General features: G+C 31.9%; 1 protein-coding gene across 1 annotated transcript; it reads left to right on the top strand.

The window, feature by feature from the left end:
- Nucleotides 1–1,029: 1,029 nt before the first annotated feature.
- On the top strand, nucleotides 1,030–7,606 carry LOC136971901 (uncharacterized). Its single transcript, XM_067266426.1, has 4 exons — nucleotides 1,030–1,043; nucleotides 1,112–1,304; nucleotides 7,029–7,288; nucleotides 7,375–7,606. Exons 1-4 carry the CDS (start codon nucleotides 1,030–1,032, stop codon nucleotides 7,604–7,606), a joined length of 699 nt encoding a protein of 232 aa, XP_067122527.1.
- Nucleotides 7,607–21,394: the final 13,788 nt, after the last annotated feature.

The following is a 21,394-nucleotide window of genomic DNA, read 5'->3' as shown; positions in this document are numbered from 1 at the left end:
CTTTAAAAACAAAATTTTAAAATACTATGTTTAGCGGGTAAATAAATGGTTTGCTTGCGAGTTTGTGAGAATAATAGAGAATAATAGAGAATAAAACGAATATTCCAACATGCAAGGCTGACTGGGAAAGACAAAAATATTTAAGTGTTTTAATAACTCGTAAAACAAGTAGAAAGTATTAAAATTTTTACTTTCCTGGCTGATCTAATATAATATGTGTCGTTTTCGGCTATTGGTTATAACAGGTTGGGCATCAGATACATCGCCCCATGGAAAGTAAAAATTCAGTGGATAGTTAGTAATTGGCTAGTACGTGCGGGAATAATGTCTTTTGGGAGGTCTTTCAAGGAAAACTGGCCCTATTTAGGCGTTTCAGATGTAAAGAAACCCTGGAAAACTCCACGTTGCTAGCGTGTCCGAGAGAGGCGCGAACCCACGACCGAATTCCCAGTGTTTAGGACTGGTCCTTGTAGGCGACATTCTGTCTTTGCAATTGGTGTTGGGACGAATTGCTCGTGTATTGAGAAACTCTACTGTATTTCATCTAAGTATCTTCTTACTGGCATATATTGTAATCTTTCCTTTCTAACAAATGAAATTATTTTTATAGGAAGCAGACATGTTTTTCTTAAATATCTATGTTACCTATGAGCGAATACAATTAGTAGATTATTCTACTATAATTACAACATCATCTGCAAAATTTCTCTTAATAATTCCAGAAAAAAAGTTTACCTGGCATGCCATATTTCGATCGTTTTCTTTTCAGGTATACAAATATTGTACTACGCAATGCTTTATTTAATCAGTGTTGACCCTAATGACGATATGACTAATTAATTTAAAGGTTTGGCTTCTGATTTTCACATCTCTCTTAATTTCTGCATTTGCCTTGTTTTTCATGATGAAGGCATATTATAGAAGAATTGAAAAAAGATTTCGAATCTCGTTTCGGAATATCCTTTGGGGTTTATTTTCAACATTAATTGATCAAGGTAAAATTAATTTATTGAAATACAACATTAAGTAATGAATTTCGAAATGTGATTGTTTTCTAATTTTTCGTTGCAGGAAGTGACACTTTGAATGAAATTGAACATTTTCCTCTGAGATTAACAACGGGAAGCTGGTTATTAGCCGCCTTCGTTTTATTGTCCAGTTTCAGCGGTTGTTTGGTATCCTTTCTTACTGCTTCCGAAAAGCCTTGGATACCGAAGACATTTGACGAACTAGCATCTGCAGTCAAAAGTGGACAATATAAATGCGGAGTATTTGATAACTTTGCTGCCCAATCGTTTATAATGGTAAGAATAATATAGAGTGTTGTTAAATACATGCATGCCAAAAGCGTATATATTCAATGTAACATTCAGTTTGTAAGTTAAACAGATAAAATGTTATTTACTATTCTATGAATAAATCTCGCGTAAATTGAAAATTATTCTCTTCTCACATCATATAACATACATAATTAAATATATTAAATACTGATTACATATAACTACAACTACATGCCAAATTATAAAAATAGTAGCAGATAGGCCCGGTGTTGCTCGGGCAAAAGTAACGATAGCAAAGATTAAGATTATTATGTTATAGTCAACATTACCCGTTTTCATAGAATGCAAGAATTGGGTCCCCCTGTTTCCAGACTATTTAGAGAATTTTTTGGAGGGTCTAAAAATATTTCGATTTCCCGCAAAAACGAAAAAAAAACTGCATCTGCGTCTTGCACGTCGCTTTCTCTTAACACTTCCATTGTTACGTAACACTTCCATTGTTGACATTTCCATTGTTGATGGAAGTGTTAAGAATTAATCCTGTCCCTCTCCCCCGTGGGGAGGAATTTCAAAAAATCCCTTCTTAGCTTGCGTTCTCGTGACGTACCCTAACTGTGTACCAAATTTCAACTTTCAACTCCTAACCGTTCTTACGTCTCGATAATGTATATAGAAGCTTTAATCCTGTCCCTCTTCCACGTGGACGGGAATTTCGAAAAATCCTATCTTAGTGTGTGTTCTGTGACATAGCCCGGATAAGACCGGCGTTGCTCGGGCAAAAAGTAACGATAGCGAAGATTAAGATGATTACGTTATAGCCAATCTTACCTGTTTTCACAGAATGCAAGAATTAGGTCCCCCTGTTTCCAGACTAATTAGAGAATTTTTAGATGGGTCTAAAAGTATGTTAGATTTCCCACAAAAATGCAAAAAAACCGCATCTGTGCCTGTAAACCTTGCCCGCCGCTTTCTCTTAACACTTCCGTTGTTATCACTTCCATTGTTGACACTTCTATTGTTAACACTTCCCCCACGGGGTAAGTGTTAACTATTAAACCACGGGGTAATTTCGAAAAATCTTTTCTTAGTGTATGTACCCTATTAAAACGCAATCATAAACGCAAAAAAAAAACCCGCATTTAAAATAGTATACTAGAAGCCGAGCTCTTCAGGGAAAGACTTAATCTTCTCCCTCTCCCCCGTTGGGGGGAGTTTAGAAAAATCCCTTCTTAGTGTACGTTCTCGTGACGTACCCTAACTGTACCAAAATTCAACCTTCAACCCCTAAGCGTTTGGGCTCTGCACTGATTATTATTATTATTAACTCGTCTCGATTATGTATATAGATTCGTTGTAAAACATCGACACTGCTTTTGTTTTTCGGTACACGCCAAAATGAAATTAAACCAAATAAACCAGAGTCAGGTGCGACAGGTCCATGTCCTGGTTTTGGGCCCTCGGGAAACTATAGTTGTCCCGTTTCAAAAATCAATTTTGTAAAAACAATAATTATATTTTGTGATGTTAGGTGAGTACTCTATTGTGTTTTTGAAGTCTTAGTAAAGAAAACTGCTCGAAGTATATCATTTTTATTTATTTTATAACGAAAAAAAGTATTATGTTTCAGGAATTTTTGTTAAAAAAAATCGTCAACTTTAGAAGCGTTTTGTACAAACTGTGAACAAGTCTGTTGCTATCTAAGCTGTGATTCTCTTTTTTGTATGTGTTTTAACTGTCTCAACCAAAAAATGCTTTGTCACCACCCCTGAGCGATAAATATTTCGGGAAAAGTCCGACTCCTACCATTTTGAAGCAATTAGTGTTATTTGGAGAGTATGTAGATCGTGAAATCTCAGTACCGATTTGCTTTCCTTTAAGTGGGTTGACTTTGTTTAATCCAATTAGTGTATTTCCATTGTATTTTCACCAACTCCCGGCCAAAAATAGTTCGGTAAACACATCCCCTATCAGCAATTAGAAGTAAAAAAGCAGATTAGGCTGATAACATCGATAGTAAGTTTCTTTTACGCTGTAGTTGGTTAATTTCTTTGTCTGTTATTACATCAACGAATCGTCCACCTGTAAAAAGAAGTGTCGCTAAAATTGCCACGAAATGCCACGTCCTCTCAGATTACCATCTTTGAATTATGTAAGATGAAGTAATGTATTGAGGAGATTATTTTCCAGCATTTAATAGATAAAAAATACAAAAATTTAAAAACGGCGTGTCGACACCAGTTCTCCGTTCATCTAATGCAGGTTAATTAATAAAAACAGCGTTACATGACATTGACTTAATATACATATCATTCAAGAATTCGTCTTTAAATATGCTGAAGTGAAATTGAATGACCAAAAAAAATACATTAATAAAGTATCATATAATATTAATATTTCATATTTTTGATACTAGGTAGCCAATTAATTAAGAATAAATTTAATAATTAAATTCTAAAATACTAAAATAATAATTAAAACTGACTTTTATACAGAAACCGAAACTAAAATTAAAATTGAAAATAAAATAATAGTTAATAATTTTAATTAAAATTAATATATAAAATTGAAATCAAATCAAGTTAAACAAAATATTTCAGAAAGTGTGGAAAAAGTACTTGTTATCTGTCTTCATTTAAATGCAGTGGCATGGCGAACATAACTGGCGCCTGACACTTTATTGGCGCCCTTCTTCCCCCTCCAGAAACACATATAGTTCGTCTTAGAGACCATTTGGGCGCCCCTCTGAGAGTGGCGTCCGGTGCATGATACACCCCCTTGCATCCCCCACGCTACGCTACTGTAATTGGTTATACAGTCAAACCTGTTTTTGTGCGGTCTTTTTCTGTGCGATTTTTTTTCTGCGATATATGAAAATTTCAATCAAATTGTAACATAATTGACTCCTGTAAAATTTTTGAAAACTCTATTGGTTGTTCTCTATGACATCAGCAGGTTTTTTCATTTTTTATTCAGTAAAATTTTTTTCTCAGGTTTATTTCGGTCCCCTCTTATTTTAATAGCATAAAAACCATAAATATTATGTTATATTTGAACAGATGCGGTAAGTTAGCTTTCCTCCATTTAAGAAGGTGTGAAATAACACTTTCTGCAGCTATATTTATCAAATAAAATCATTTAACGATTATTTTTAACTTTTTAATGTTAGATTCGTATTTAAGAGGAAATAATTAATTAATATAAAAATTAAAATTCTTAGAGGATTTTTTCCCAATTAGGTGTTGCAGAAAAAGGCCCGAGGAGTTAAAAAAGCAATTCCTAGTTATTTCATACGGTTTCGAGTTATTTTCTACGTGAGACTTTTTTTATGCGGTCCCTATTCACCGCATAAAAAATATGTTTTTGTGTTGCGAAAACTATTTTTTATAGCCACTCGTGAAGTTTCGTCCGATTTTTTTTTATGCATTTTCTTTTATGCGGTCCCTATCCCCCACATAAAAACAGGTTTGACTGTACTGTATTTCATAGACAGAGCTGTGTCTATTTATAGTATTTATTGGTGAAGTTTTAGCTGCGGTATTTGTTGGTTTTGACAAATTATTTTGCTTTTAATATATATACAAGCATAGAAAGTATAATTCTATAAATAATATTATATAAGTATTGCCTTCATAGACAATTTTATTCATGAAAGACAGCTAAAAAAAAGTAACAAAAACTTTGTTTTGAGTGTCCAAAACTGATAAATCCATTTTATATTGTTTTAACTTTGTTTGGATTTCGAACAACTTTTAGGAACGAATTAAGTTCGAAATCTGAGGTTTGACTGTATATCATATAATATGGTAGTCATAAAACCTTTCATTGGAACGCTTTTGAAAATATTTTTTTTGGTTTTTTCAATCTATTGAATTGATAATTATATATAATAATAAATTATAAAAAATAAATAACGGACGAATTTTGGCACAAGTCCCTCAATAAATAATTTGTAAAGAAATTTTTTGTTTGTATATATAAAATAAAATTGTCAAAATTTTCTGATAATTTCAAAAAATAAATGTTAAAAGTGAGTTAATAAAGTTTATTAAAAACACTTGTAATACTTTTTAACTAATAGAGACACCGTAAACAGTCTGTTTTATATACTATCATTGGTTTTACATTTTTTAATAGTTCAATTTTAATGAACTGAAATTTAAGTAAGTTAATTGTTACGAACCGAAATTGGCCAAACCGCTGTGAATAGAAATAAACACAATGTTACATCTTACAAGTAAAAGTTATAATCAATAATGAATAATTTCGTATTTTTATATAATATACAGTGACTCCAGTTTACCAACTTTATTTAAAATTGTAAACGTTTGGTGGAACCATTATAGACAAATATATTGGATGGCGTAAACAAAAATTTTCAGAAACGATGATCTAAACTGCTCTTTGCAAAAATTAAGCGAAAATGTGTCAACGAAATCATCTTTTGGTTGTCGAAAAGCACGTGAATGCTCTATTAAGAGATAAATGTGAATCGCAAAAAGATATAGAATCAATGCTCAGCTGCATCGAGTTTGGTGTTTGAGATTTGTTGTGGAAATACGATCTTGATTATAATTGATAATAACAAAAAAAAAATTATCATAAAAATGAAACACATTTTCATCGGAAAAATGTATGGATTTCACAATGAAATTGATTGTCGATAATTTCTAAATTTTTTCAGGGAGGTTTGAGTACTGGGGAATTAAGACTATTACTTTTTTGTGGTTAAAATCTGATGGGATGGGAGATGTGGAGGTCGTGGGATCTCCAGTACGGTCAGACTTAATGACGATTTATCATTTATAACTTTTTATACAACTTGTCCCTACCCTCAAAATTAAGCTTTTTGCCATTTTAAAATTAGGCTTTAATATTTTAAAAGTATAAAAATTTTTAAAATAAAATATGATAACAGATGCCGCCTTCGAAATTTTATATTCATTGTTGCCGGAAAAAGTTAAGCAACTTGTTGCTGCTTTATTTTTATTTTTTCGATAATAAAGATATAAAATATTTTAAGTTTTTGTCGTCGTATTTAAAGTTATAACTAATATGTAATGTTACAAATGGAAATTCTGAAAATCAAAGCGGAGTATAAGCTTTACAGAAATGAAATATGCAAATAGCTTATTTTATCAATGCATAAATATTAAATGTCAAATAAATATTCGTCAAATAGAAAAATAGTCGCAGAAAGCTTTTTCATTCATATTTTCCACTCAGATTGTTCATTTGTTATTGTCTTCGAAAGATACAAAAATATCTGTCATACATAAATTTTCCTATAAATTACAGCTTATATAACCTCAGCATTTCATCTATTTCTCATTACAGTGTTTCTATCAAACGCATTTTTCTGCATTCATACTCGTATATAATAATTATACTGTGCATTAAACGATTTTATGGAGATAGATGATTGTGAAATGACCCTGATCGATAGACACCTACTTTTGTAACTTCTATTTGCGTATAACATCCAAATAGCAAGTAGTCTATTTACATTTATGCTTTTGATCTCTCAGCATTTACTTGTACAGTACAATAACTGTTTTTATATGAATAAACAATGAAATATTTTATTTAATCTATATTTAACTCAACCTTTCTTTTGATTTTGAAGAAAATATTTTTCTTCATTTATTTATTTCTTGCAGATTACTTTGTGCTAATTGAAATATAATTATTCAATTGTTTAAAATAATATTTTTTATATTTAAAACTGAAAAATTAAAAATTTGTTTTCAGACATCTAAGAACGAAAATTTATTCATATTAAAGAAACATATGATATCAAATAATATTTTCTTCGAGGATAACCAAGGTGATGATGTCATCAAAAGTTTGAGAAATCGTAACTTTGCTATTATATCCGGTTATGAAGCATTACTAAAATTAAAAAGAGAATTACAAGAAAATGTCTTTATCTCTGATGACGCACTTCTAAGTTTCAATATTGCATTTCCGATGAGAAAGGGCTTCTCATATAGAAAAGAAGTGAACAAAATGTGAGTTTCTATTTCTAATTCTAATATTTAAAAAAATTATAATATACAGTTTGTACAATTTTACAAGTATTTTATTTTGTATTCAGGTTATCGTCTTGGATTGCAGCAGGAATTACTGGAAAAGTGTTTGAATTTGCATTTCCAGATGATGAATATGAAAATGCAGCTGAGGAAATAAAGCCATTGAAACTGAATGAATTCGGTGGTGCATTCATTCTACTGTTCATTGGATATATATTATCTTTTTCGTCTTTTATTTCGGAACTGATGATTGCCAAAATCACAAAAAGAATTTTTCCTACACCCGTGCCCCACTGAATTTAGGAAATGACACTCTCTTCATTCTCCAATTGCACCTATTATACTGTACTTTAAACTGAGCTTGAATATACAAAGGATAATTTGTACGAAAGACATTAAAAATTACAAAATATTTTAAATATGCACGAAATGTATACTGATGATTAATTGTTCCTTAGAAGGATGATTTGCAACTTAACTGTAAAATGTTTACCATTAATCACTAAAAAGGATAAAGCAAAATTTGTAGTTTACCTACGTTAAATTCTTCTTGTCCATATGTCAACATTTTAGTTTAAAGAAAACTCATATCAATTATATGTATCTCTATAAACAAAATTTAACACCTTATCTTTGCCGAGAAAGTTTAATTTAAAACAAACGTTTTCGCATTATAAAACCCGTGAGCTTCCCAACGTTGGCAAGGACCGCTGAGAAGATAGAGATTTACAAGAGCAAACTGGAAGGGGCGTGTATAAATGCGAGGGACGCTGAGGGCCTTCCATCGGCCTGGAAGTATATGGTTAAAAACTCTGCAAGGAACTCTTAATTTACATGTTTATGGTTCTACATTACCTTTAGTTGATGCTTGTGTTTAAAAGTTTTTTCTGAGTTTATTTTTAATTTTTTTGTTTTTTATTTTGTTTTTTAATTTTATACAATATTAGTTTATTATGTATCATCTTTTAATCCGTTGTTAATTTTTAAATTTAAATATTTGTATTCGTTCTTATGGAACGGAACTGTTCGATTTATTTAGCCTGATGATGGCCTATCGTCACTAGTCACATAGTCACTAGGTCGAAAACGTTTGTTTTAAATTAAACTTTCTCGGCAAAGATAAGGTGTTAGATTTTGTTTATATAATTTTTTGCTGAGCACGTTCTATTTAATATATGTATCTCAATAATACGTGATAACATTCGTTTGGAAAAATCCCTGAAACTGTTGACATATCCAGTCTTAAACAGTGCAAACAGTATTTCGGCATCAGTGCCTACTGCTTTGCTAACTATAGGGAGCAGAGATTGTGTTTTTTAAAAATACATTTAATAATGTATACTATGTGCATATTATGGAAATTAATATTATATTTATCGTTTATATGTTGCGAGAGAAAAATAAGGATTACTTTTAAAATTTTTGTTAAAAATTTTACACTAAAGTAAAAAGAACCTAATCACACAATAAAAGTGAACTAATGAAAAATGACAAGTGGCTGCTACTGGCACTTCAATTTCTTTTAATATCTAAAACGGTCAGATGCATTCGGTTTTCTGAACAAAAATTCTAATGTAAGTAACCAGAAAATGACGTTTTAAGTTAAAAAGGAAATCATAAAATAACACGTAGATAAAAGTAAAATATATAATAAAGTTGAAGGCTTTTCAATATTAGGCAAATATAATTTATATTATTAAATAAAATATGATCAGTTCGCGCTTTATGTTATAAACACCAACTGTTAAAAAGGAACGACTGATGACCAGCAGAGTCTGAAATTTGATGATCACATTAAAGATTAAAAAACAATGTCTTATTTTACACAAAAACGTAATTGACAGATATATCTATGAAAAAAAATTTAAGAAATAACGAACAAAAATATATCTACAATTAAGCCCTTTTTAGTGAAGAGGATTTTAGCAATAGTATAAGTCTATTGTTACAAACTTTTTAACTGAATTGATGCATGTTATGAGAAGATTGTAATATTAAGTATTTGTAAAGTAATTTACAATATTTATTAGCCACCGTATAAGGCAACGTTATTATTTGTCTTATTTATTCCATTTTAATTAAAAATTATTCAAATTCAAACGGGAAGAAGGAATCCGTTTAATAACCATAGTCACTGAAACACCATACGATGTTGTATGATATGTCTTTACTATTTTTCATATATTGAGATAATTTCTGCAAAATCAATTACTGAAATCTTATTGAAAAGTTTTTTCTTTAATGTTATTAGTTAAAATGTTAATATTATCAAATTTGTAAATAAATTGAACTGGAAAAATGATATTTGCACTGTAGCGTATAGTAGACAAAATGTATCTGTCAATATAATTTTTTGGTAGTTAAAAATATTCCATTATTTAACGCTGTTGTCCAATATCCTAACTTGCAAAAAGCAATATTCAAAGTGTGTGAAAGCGTATCATCAGAGACAACAAATATAAACAAAATTCACAATTGTCCTGTGGAAAGTAATGGGAGAGTGCCGTACATCATGGAAAATGAAAAGATGAATAAGGAATTTAAGAAGGCGACAACGTCGAACGTGATAAAGATATTCACTGTGCAAAATATGCTCTCATACCGAGTGTATTTATAATGTCATTAATTAAGCTGGCACAATATAGTTTCTGGGTGTCGTCAGTATCTATCGACCCTCAGAGATACATCGTGAAACGAATTATTTACAGCGTAAGAAAATCTACCTGTTTTGGCACTTTGGAAACAAAGCAGGTAGTTCTTGCGCTGTAAGTAATGCAGAAGTAATTTTGAGTAACCGCCACCAATCTTTTAGTTCGAAACCATCATCATTATTGTATAACACATCGCAATATAAAAAAATGAATCGTAAGTTTTTATTACATATGTATTTATATATATATTTTAAAAATTAACCTTTTTATACTCACGGCCCACCAAATATTTCATAATTTTTTTGTAACCCCCATTTTTTAAATAACAATTTATATTTGTTAAATTATCTATAATAAATTGATTTTTTTATTATTGCTTTATTTTTTTATATAATAAATGTAAACCATGACTTTATTATTTCATTATCTATTTAAATAACATTAAAACTTCACAAATAAAACATAAAAACTCATTAATTTTTAACAGAGAATAAAATAAGAAACATTTAAAAATTCATAGAAAAAACAGAAAATATTCGAAAATAATTTAATGAGATTTCTGCTGCTGAATATCTTCAACTAATTTGTTAATTCTTGGTTCAATTGTTTGTAATGCTATCCGCATACAGGCATCTAATCGCAATCAATTGTGTCTTTTTGTTTTTATATCCACCATAGTTGAGAACCCTTTCTTACACAAATATGTACTAGCAAAAGGCAGCAAATTTTGCATTGCTGCTGAAAACAGGAGATGATATTCTGCACGAATTTGTATCCAAAATTGGGACACACTTTTAGTTTTAAACACAGAATTCAAATTACAATCATATATTAATTCTAATAATGTATCTTCATCAGCTGCGATAAATTGGTATTTTTATAATTGTTGTCTGGATCTTGAATCTACAGTTTTGTAATGTGAACTTCATCATTAGGAAAATATCAAATTTATCAATTAATTTTAAAATATGACATTTAATTAAGGAATTTATATTTTGTTTCTCAAATTGAAACTTTGAATCAGATTAATTGTGAATAGAATGGAAACATTTCATATATATTTGAATCTATTCTTTGGATCCATCTTTGTAATTTCATTTTCACAGCCTCAATTTACTTATACATGTGAGGACCGGGTTTAACCCGGCCCAAAATCTTTTTTTTTTTTTTTTTTTTTTTTTTTTTGTTAAACTCCCCTCGAGAGAAAGTGGAGAAACGGTCGAAATTCTAAGGATGTGCAGCCTTCCACCGTCGAAACGCACTTCCTTTCCCTCCGGATCCAAACTGAGTCACGGAGATCGAATCATCAGCGATTCACCCACTATCGCAATTGGGGATCGAAGATGACGTGACCTGTAGTATATAAGGGGGAAAAGGCTGAGAACGGGGTCGCTGAAGGTCCGCACAAGACGCCCGACTCGTAGGATCCGTCCCGAGAATCGAGGGCCGAAACCCGAAGTCACCGAAGGCCGCGACGACGAGCCGTCCCGACCGATCCTGCTTACCTCCACGACCGGAGAACCGAGACGATTAAGACTGCGATTACAACCGTACCCTAGGAAGAGGTATGATCCCTAAATTTGTAAACTCTCTCTTTCCCGCGGTTAGGAACTGGACGCGTTAGATTTTTTGTATGTGTTTATCCGTCTGAATAAATCGTTGTTTGTTTTCGCTATGGTTCAGTTATTTCGAATATCGCCTTAACTTTATCGACGAACCCACATACTTCCTCCACTCGACCTGACAATTAATTACCCAACCCTGACGAGTCGGGATATCATCAAAAATTTAGCCATCCCAGTGGGGTGGGTCTTGCCGACCTGTTCGCCGAAGAAAAAGGAGGTACGACTTCGTCCTACCTCCCGGCGTTCCCACATACATATTAAAAAGATTAGATTAAGATCCTTGCATAGATAGATTCTTTATCATTTAAAAAAATTCAATTTTCAGTCTCAATTCAAATAAACGATTAAAGATTTTTTCTCGTGAGAGCCATCTCACTTTCGTGTGAAATAGGAGAGAAGTATTATCTGTGCCAGTTTCTTAACAAAAAATTGAAAATAACCTTGATTTTATTGTATTTCCTTTTATGAAATTTATAATTTTTACTGAAATCATCATAACTTCATTCAATTCTGTACTCATTTCCTTGGAAGCTAATTGTTCCCTGTGAATGAAACAATGAGTAGTTATTATATTTGCATGCTCAATACGTTTTATTCTTGATGTAACGCCTTATAACAACCAGTCAGAGAGGCAGCACCATCTGTGCAAATTCCTATACAGTTTTTCCAGAGTAAGCCATTAGTATTCAGAAATGAATCGATTTCGTTGAATATATTTTTACCTGTTGTATCTGTTTCCAAATCTATGCAAAAGAGAAATTCATCACATATATCCATTTTTATACAATCAATAAATCGCACGTATCCTAAGCAGATGCTCCTGTTAGCAATATCTGTAGATTGACGGCCGGATGGCCGAGCGGTTAAAGTGGCAGCTTCTCCCTCTGGGGGGATCCGGGATCGAATCCGAACGGGTCGAATAATCCCCAGGAATTTTTCGGAGGTTGTCCGTTCGGATGTGTCGGGCCCTGTCTCTCACCATCCGGTCACCCCATTGTGGGCCTGACCAAACCCATAATGGCCTACTAAAAGAGGCTCTCTTAGTGCCCACAGGGCAGAAAGAGTTAAAAAAAATATCTGTGGATTCATCGATTTGCAATGAAAACCAAGGAGAAATTTTAGTATTGCTCGTTAACTACTTCTGAAGATCATTAGCTATGAATGTAGTCCTATTACAAATTGTATCGTTTGACACAAATAGTTCTTTACAAATATTAAACATGGCAGGTTTTAATAATTCTTTGGCTATTGTAAATGGTTTTATGCTATAGCAACGTGAAGAGCTGCAATAAATGAAGATTTTAATAATTCTTTACTTTTACTAGTTATCACATTTATGAGCGTCCTTTGATTTTTTAATTCGTCTTTTTCCTTATAAAAAATCCTGCGTTTTGTTTTTATATTGTTCGTGCTTAGAATTTTAATGCCTCAACAATTTATTTGGTTTCATTGCTTCATTGGAGAGAACTACACCGCAAATGATGCATTGTGGTTTTGTAATTTCTTGAACTTCTATGCTTATGAATCCATATTTGATATAATCACGATCGTATTTTCTAATGTTAATGTTACTTAATTTTATATCTTTAATTTTAGGACTTGTGGTTTTTTCCGTTGCATTTTTCACCGTATCATCATCGGAACTTTCACTAGTATTTTCTTCACTATATTTTCTTTTTGAAGATCTCGGTCCGCGATTACTTATGTGAGGGCGGACGGGAGTATAGGATATCGTGATCGCTATACTGCTTAATCGGCATCGGTTGTAAAACTGATCTTCAGTCGTCTAAGGCAGCGGTCCCCAATCCCTGGGCCGCGGACCAGTACCGTTCCGTGGATCAAATGGTACTGGGCTGCCCAAGCAACATTAATGTGAGATCGAGAGAGGTAGGAGGAAGTCGTATCTCCCCTTTCTGGCAACAGGTCGTTGAACTTTCACTTGTCAAGATGGCTAAAGTTTCGATTTCGGTCCCGAGAGTCGGGACTCTTCTTGTCGGGCGAGTGGATAGGAGGTGAGATGGGGTCGACGATAAGGCGAAAGCGATATTCGAGTCAAAGAGGACACCATTTAACCATTAAAACAATATTTATTGGAATTAAACAATGGACACAATTACAAACATTGACTAATTTCCCTAATTCGCGTAGGGTTCGAGAGAGAGCTTACAGGTTCAGTTCATACCTCATTATTAGTTTCCTTATAGAGTTAGCATTTTGATATCCAAGAAGTGTAGATAGGTATCCGAGAATGGCACACTGTTATAAAGTAGCGACTGAGCGCGGAGACGCTGGGCTTGTAGGTCCAGAGCGGTGACGACCTGCGATGGCGTTCGTCTGGCAGATGATAAGAGACTCCCCTGAGGGGGGAAAGAAGTGGCTTTTATAGCTTTAGGCTGGAAAAATTGGTCACGTGATCGATGGTTGATGGCGATTTAGGTCATAGGTGTTCTCGGGACAAAAAAAATATATGACGAATTCGGACGTTAACTATAAACTTAGGTTGCAAGATGATCTGTACACAGCTTAAGAACAAAGGATAGTTGACAGTTATACGGCCAGGGACGCATATTTTCTCGTCCAGGACCTTTTCTAGACAGGATGTTTATAATAGGAAAATTCTTAATTTAATATAGGGAACAATTTTTAAAATTTTACGTTCAGGGGAATTTCCGGATCTCACAAAACTGTTGACAACCAAACTATTCTTTTGAGGCTACTTAGCCGTTTAGTTAAGAGTTCTAAAAAGGATTTTTAAAAACGACTGTGTCTTTTAATTTATCCAAAAAAATTTTTACCATCCGACGAAAATTTAGAAAACTAATATCGCAATAATTCGTCACTAGGGGAAGTAGAGGCATCATCTACATTTGACAGCGCTAATTGCAAGTGGATATAAAAGACTCGAAATTCCCGAATGGAGAAGGATGGAAATACTAAGACGTCGTAAAGTTACCACTATTCCAATTTTAGAAATTATAATTGGACTCTTTTTGTTTTTTCAAGGAACTTTTTTTAACTGGACGGCTAAGTAGCTTCAAAAGAAAAATCTGGTCGTCAACAGTTTGTTCTAGAACAAGAAAGAAAATGGTGATTGTCTAAAGGATTTTTAGAAACGACTGTGTCTTTTAATTTATCCAAAAAAAGTTTTACCATCCGACGAAAAATTTAGAAAAAAAAAAAAAATTATAATTGCTTACTACTTAACACGGAAGTTCGTTGGTTATCTAAAGGTGCATATCTGGATCGATTTTATGAACTCTTTGATTCAGTGCTGGAATTCCTGGACAGCAAAGACAATGATTTGCGGCTCAATTTAATTAATTCAAAAAATGACGTAGCATATATGACTGACTTATTTGCCAAATTTACGAAACCAATTTGAAGTTATAAGGTGATCAATTAAATTTAATCGAAACTAAAAGTATAATATCTGCGTTTGTTGCAAAACGCTTTTTATACAAACAAAACTTTGGGAGAAGAGAGTGCTCTCAGTTTCCAAATCTTTCAAAATTTCAAAAACGAGATGATGATTTGCTAGTTTATTGTCAACACTAAACGGTACTTCATTCTGACCTCAGCCAAGGATTTGAAGATATTCTTCACTTGGACATCCCCGATTGGATGTTGGACTCTTTTGCAAGTAGACGCACAATCTCAGGTGAAGCCATACTAATACAAAAGGAACTTATTGAATTATTCAAACGTGAGGAGGTGAAACCAACGTTTGAACAAGGATACCACAAATTCTGGTTACAAAAACAGATATCAGTTATATATCCTGCATTTTGGGCCACTGTACAGAAGCTGTTCATTGCTTTCCCTGTCTTTCTATTTCGTAGAACGTGGATTTAGTGCAGTTATGAACCTCATGAGGAAATAAAAAATCGACTGCAAATTGGTACTCGCGGAGACTTACGAATGTTACTCACAAACATCGAGCCGAACATAAATAATCTCATATCATTCCATCAGAATCACTCATCTCATTAAAAGATAATGTGCTTTTGTATTTTAAAACAAAATTTATAATTTGAATAAATACTACTTTAAATATAAAAATGTTTTATTTATATTTTATTTTTACGTCACCATTCATCATCCAAGACATCAAAGTTGAATGTGAAATTTTGCTATAATGCAGTTGTGTAGAGTTATTTCATTTGGGGTTCGTGGTCAGGTTTTTGCTATGAGAAGGGGTCCATAGGTATAATAAATTTGGGAACCACTGATTTAGATCTTTAAAGCAATTTCGATATTGATTCTCAATTTTGCCAGGAAAACGGCTAGAAAGGCACCTTTATTTAGCAGAATATGAATGCCATTATATTTCAACTATAATAACTGTTATAAGCTTGTAATAAATCAAGTATTAATTTAATTCCTTATGTATATTGTTTCATTATTGTTTATAAGCTAATGTGTATTATTCTTTTTATGATCATTTACGGAAGTTCCTGTCCTCTTTTAAATATACAGTAGAAACTCGTTAATCGGAACCCCGGTAATCGGAATCGTCGGTAATCGGCACGATTTTCAGTCGTACTGTGTCGTGCTGAATCGAACGTTTTTGATACTAAATATACTACTAAAGTATAATTTTCATGTTTTTATATTCTTCAATATATTTATTTTGTTTGTACAAAACGCAGAAATAATTTTTAACGATACGATAGCCTCGATTATTATAAAAATTTTCGTTAGGCTTACAATCGACGAAAATTCAACACGAAGCGACACGCAACGGAGAAAAATTTGAACATCGGACAGGTTAATGTGTTTTTTCGTACATAATTGGTAATCGGAACAAATTACTAATCTGAACAACCCCAGTCCCCAATTGATTCCGATTTTCGGTTCGCTACTGCAATTGTTGGTATGTTTGAATGTAATTAATACATGTACAATCTTCAGGTTGATTTGTGTTTCTGTGTGTAGGTGAGGGGCTGTTTTAGTCTTCTTCCAGTACAATCCTCTCGGCGGTCCTGGTTTTAGATCACCCAGTAAATTTTGTTGTATAGGCAGAATTTAAAAATATAGTAGAAATTGATAAATTAAGAGGAATATATTTAGATTATTAAAAAAACTTGTAACATTAGAACAAAATGGATACTTTAACTCTTCGGAGATTAGCATGCAGTGATGAGTATATTTGGATAGGATTTGGTGGTGTATATGCAACAAATAAATTACCAAAAATTAAAGACAAATTTTGTTCATTTATTATAAACTTAGATTCAAATAATAAACCTGGAAGTCATTGCATTGCTTTTCCCTTTATTAATACGAAATTTTATCACTTTGACACGTATGGATTACCAATATCATCAAAATTTATTTTATAATTTAACAGAATTCTACATAATGTGAAAGAAATTCAGTGACATATCAAGGATCATATATTAATACATTTTTGTTTATATTTTTTCGTATAAAATTACAAGAAGAGAAAAAATAAGTGATTTGTCTATAAACGATAGAAATTATAATGAAAAATTCATACAAAATTTTAACAAATATTATTGTTGGGAGCAGCGCCGGATTAAGCTTCTAGCGGGCCCTAGACAAAATTTAAATTGGGGCCCCATTTAAATAAGTTGCTTCTAAACAAATCTTATATAATGTGACATTAGCGTAGCTAGATGGGTTACACCCGGTGCGGATATCGTGGTGTCACCCCAACTCACACCGTAGTGTCACCCTTTTTAACTCTTTTATAAAACACTATTGAATTGTAATATCTTCGTACTCGAGCAACTTGAACGCTATGTCGAATATGCGATGTTGCGACGTATAAGTTTAGATTTAGAAAATAAATCATAATCATACATCAGTAGTACCACGAGAAGCGGCCGTAGAAATATTTTCAGGTGCTGCGAGAGATCTTAGAGTATTTAAGTATTTAAGAGTAAGATTTAAAGTATAACTTTAGATCAGGGGTGAGAAACCTTTTTAATCAACGGGCCAATTTAAATTTTATAATTTTTTGGTGGGCCGCACATAAAGTAACACTTATTAATAATTTACAAAACTTTATTTATAATAAACATTAGAATAAAAAAATATAAAATTTAAAAAAAAAGTAAAGATTTCATATACAAATTTGAATGCAAAATAAAAACAAACAAGAAAAGAACAGAAAAACGAATTTACTCGAAATTTTAATGAGAAATTTGGCACTGTTTTTTCGATACAAGCTGATTAATATCAGCCGGAATTGATGAGGTAGCTACACGTACGCAGCTTTCTAATCGTGCATCACTCAGTCTTAATCGATGGTCATTTTTGATTAATTTCATGGTTGAAAATAATTGTTCGCAAACATACGTACTTCCGAACAGAGACATCATTTGTTTTGCATTTTTCGTCAAAAGCGGAAATTTCTCAGGGCTCACGTAAGATTTATAAAAATTTTCGATGTTTACTAAGAAAAATACATTTTTTAAATCGGTATTATTCTGCATGTCAATCATTTCCATTTGAAAGTCTTCGGGAACTGTATCCACATCGATATTAAATGGCAAGGAAAACATTTTCATGGAAACCGCTGTCTTCTCAGTTTTGAACATTTGGAATTGTAATTGAAATTCGTTGATTAAAATGTCTATATATCGTGTGTATTTTTGAGAAGTAGTAACGTTTTCTTTTTCTAAATGTGGAAAGTGAGACACATTATTCTGCAAAAGATGCTGTTTCCACAATTTTAATTTGCGCTCAAAGCCTGAATTTTATCATACAAATTGTAAATAAACTGTCCTTTGCCTTGAAGTTCCACATTAAGATCATTGAGATGCTGAGTCATGTCGATAAGAAACCCAAAATCGCACATCCATTCTTTATTACCAAAATGAGGAAAGGCATATCCCTTCATATCCAAGAACAATTGTATTTCGCTTTTTAAGTTGTATACTCTTTTTAGCATTGCACCTCTACTAAGCCAACGTACTTCGGTATTAAAAACCACGTCGCCATATTCAGTTTCTAAATCTTTCAGGAATTCTTTAAATTCACGGTGATTTAACGCGCGCGACTTTATAAAATTGATTAGTTTAATTATTGGTACTGTGACATTTGGCAAACTCAATCTTTTCGCACACAAATTTTCCTGGTGAATTATGCAGTGGTTAACGAATATTTCCCTTCCTGTGACCTTCTTAATGTCTTGAAATAGCCTTCCCGATACTCCTACCTCCATGCTTGACATTGCTCGTGCTCCATCTGTCGATATACCAATAATCTTTTCTAATAAAATTGAAAAATTTTCCAACACAGACTTTAGTTCATCGTACAGGTCTTTGCCGGTTGTAGTCCCTTGCATTGGAATCAGTGAACACAATTCTTCGGTAATATTAAATTCGGTGTCAATACCACGTACAAATATAGCCAGTTGTGCTGTATCGCTAATATCGCAACTCTCATCAAGTGCCAAAGAAGAGTATTCGAATTTTGCAATGCGTTCACGAAGCGTTGTTGCTATGTTCTCGGACAAGTCTTCAATTCTCCTTGCAATGGTGAATCTTGATAAACTAATGTTTGAAATAATATTTATTTTATTAGGAAAAGCTATTTCTGCAACAGCAGTCAGACATTCTTTTATCATCTCTCCATCCGCAAAGGGTTTCGTTTTTTTTTTTTTTTTTTTTTTTTTTTTTTTTTGCCAGTATTTGACTGACAACAAAACTAGCCTTTACTGCCGTATTTGATAAAATAGCTTGATTTTTAAAAATAGCCTGTTGCTTTTCCAAGTTTTTCGATATTTGATTAAACTTATCTATTCGGAGTTGTCCTGTTAAGTTTTTATATTGTTGTTCATGTTTTGTATCGTAATGCCTTTTTATGTTATATTCTTTTAATGTCGACACAGTCTCTGAGCATATTAAGCATACAGCTTTATCTTTGACGAAAGTGAAAAAATAATCAAATTTCCACTTTTCTTGGAAATGCCTGTGCTCATCCGCATCTTTCCGTTATTTTGTTTGCTTTTCCGACATGCTATTATAAATTAAAAATTTGAAAGTTAAAAAAATTTGTAGGAAAACTTAATTTTGAATAAAAAAAAATAACAAATGTAAAGTTAGAGTTATTTCAAGATGTACAAACTTGCAAAAAATGATAAATGAGAATACGAAATAAAATAAACTGGATCTAACTGATAATAATTTAATGCTAAAGTACGAAAGTAGTAAATACATCTGATGATAGTAAAGTATCAGAATATTAATACAAATCTAAATTTTTTCCAAACTAGTTAAGCATGATTATATTCATCGTCATTTAGTATGAGAATTAGTTCATTAAATAATATTCTTTTTAAAGTAATTTTGTTTCATATAATACTCTTTCATCATTAAAATAGTTATAAGGAAATATTCTTTTCTGTTTTAATAAATATATGTACTTACTGTTTTTGAAAAAAAAAAAATATTAAAGATTAGGAAATCAAAATTTTAGAGAATTAAATTTTCAACTAATTTAGATAAACTTAAATTTAAAAATTGATAATTATCTATAAATTTCAAACAATCTAGGGTAAAAGTTGCAAATTTTTCAATATAAAAACAGAGAAAGCATTTTCCATTGAACATTAATTTTTAAATTAATTAATAAATTAATAAATAACACACTAATTTTTTTAGCAAATAAATTGAAGGATTACTTTACGAGTTATGTATATCATTTACTATAAATAACGGGCACTTTCAATTATGTTAAGTGAACTGATAAAGTAATAAAAAAAATATTTCATACGTTTCGAAGTTTTAATAATATATTATTCAATTGCATCTCGAATATGAACTGAGCCTTTCGTGATTTAGTTATTGTTTTGTCACGAAAGCTAGGAGTACTTTAAGTCGCGAAATAATTCAACAGAATTACATTTGAGTGTCAAGCTTCAAGACATCTACAGATAACATCTAAAGAAAGTATTTGACAAAAGAAGGAGTCTGTTATTTTGGTAAGTTCTGTAATTAATGCAATAAATTAAGCTTATATTTGTGCTTTTCATGTAACAATAGATACAATATCAGCAATAAATCAATACTCATAGGCAGTATTCGAAGACCATTTTATGATAATGTCCGTTGTTCTACAATAAATATTTTTGTAAAACATTCTAAAACAATATAATTGTGTAGAAAACAATTCCGCTTGTATAATATTTCAATCGCTTACAAGAATTCAATCAATCAATCAACCACTGCTATATTGTATTGACCTTAGTTTGTTACAAGGGGGTAACAGAAACAAAACTTAGTGATAATATTTAACAAGTTAATGATTTTGCACAAAATAACACAAAATAAAATATAGAGCAATAATTAGATTTTGAATAGCACGATATATTAATAATATCTTTCCAAGATTTAAACCTTACTAAATGTTTGTCTCTACTAACTTTACATTTAACACAATGACGAAATACATTACCCAGGTTTCGTATCTTAGCATAAAACCGTTACTATATATTTTTTCAGGATTTATTGTTAATCTGCAATTACACGTTAAGATATAATTTTGACCGCATCTCAAATGAAGAATTAATCGTTTAACATAATATTTTATGTGTTTTTACTGTCACAACTAGGTGCATAGACAAACACTGGGCATTTCCGACATCAATCTTTATTCGGAAACGCGTCCCGGCCAACAAGATATTTCCGAATAAAGATTGATGTCAGAAATGCTTAGTGTCTGTCTATGCACCTAGTTGTGACAGTAAAAACAGATAAAAAAAAGACACGGTTTCAGAATACGCAATAATAACTTATATCCGTAAGCAAATAATCTTCAGATACGAACATCATTTTAAT

Source organism: Centruroides vittatus, unplaced genomic scaffold (genome assembly GCF_030686945.1).
Source record: "Centruroides vittatus isolate TY-2023 unplaced genomic scaffold, ASM3068694v2 contig_273, whole genome shotgun sequence".
Taxonomy (NCBI): domain Eukaryota; kingdom Metazoa; phylum Arthropoda; class Arachnida; order Scorpiones; family Buthidae; genus Centruroides; species Centruroides vittatus.
This window is presented reverse-complemented; position numbering and strand designations above follow the sequence as displayed.

What these genes read in the sequence shown, in the direction of transcription:
- LOC136971901 (XM_067266426.1), top strand. An exon ending in CTGCCCAATCGTTTATAATG is followed by an intron (nt 1,305 to 7,028) that starts GTAAGAATAATA and finishes ATTTGTTTTCAG; the next exon opens with ACATCTAAGAACGAAAATTT. An exon ending in AGAAAAGAAGTGAACAAAAT is followed by an intron (nt 7,289 to 7,374) that starts GTGAGTTTCTAT and finishes TTTTGTATTCAG; the next exon opens with GTTATCGTCTTGGATTGCAG.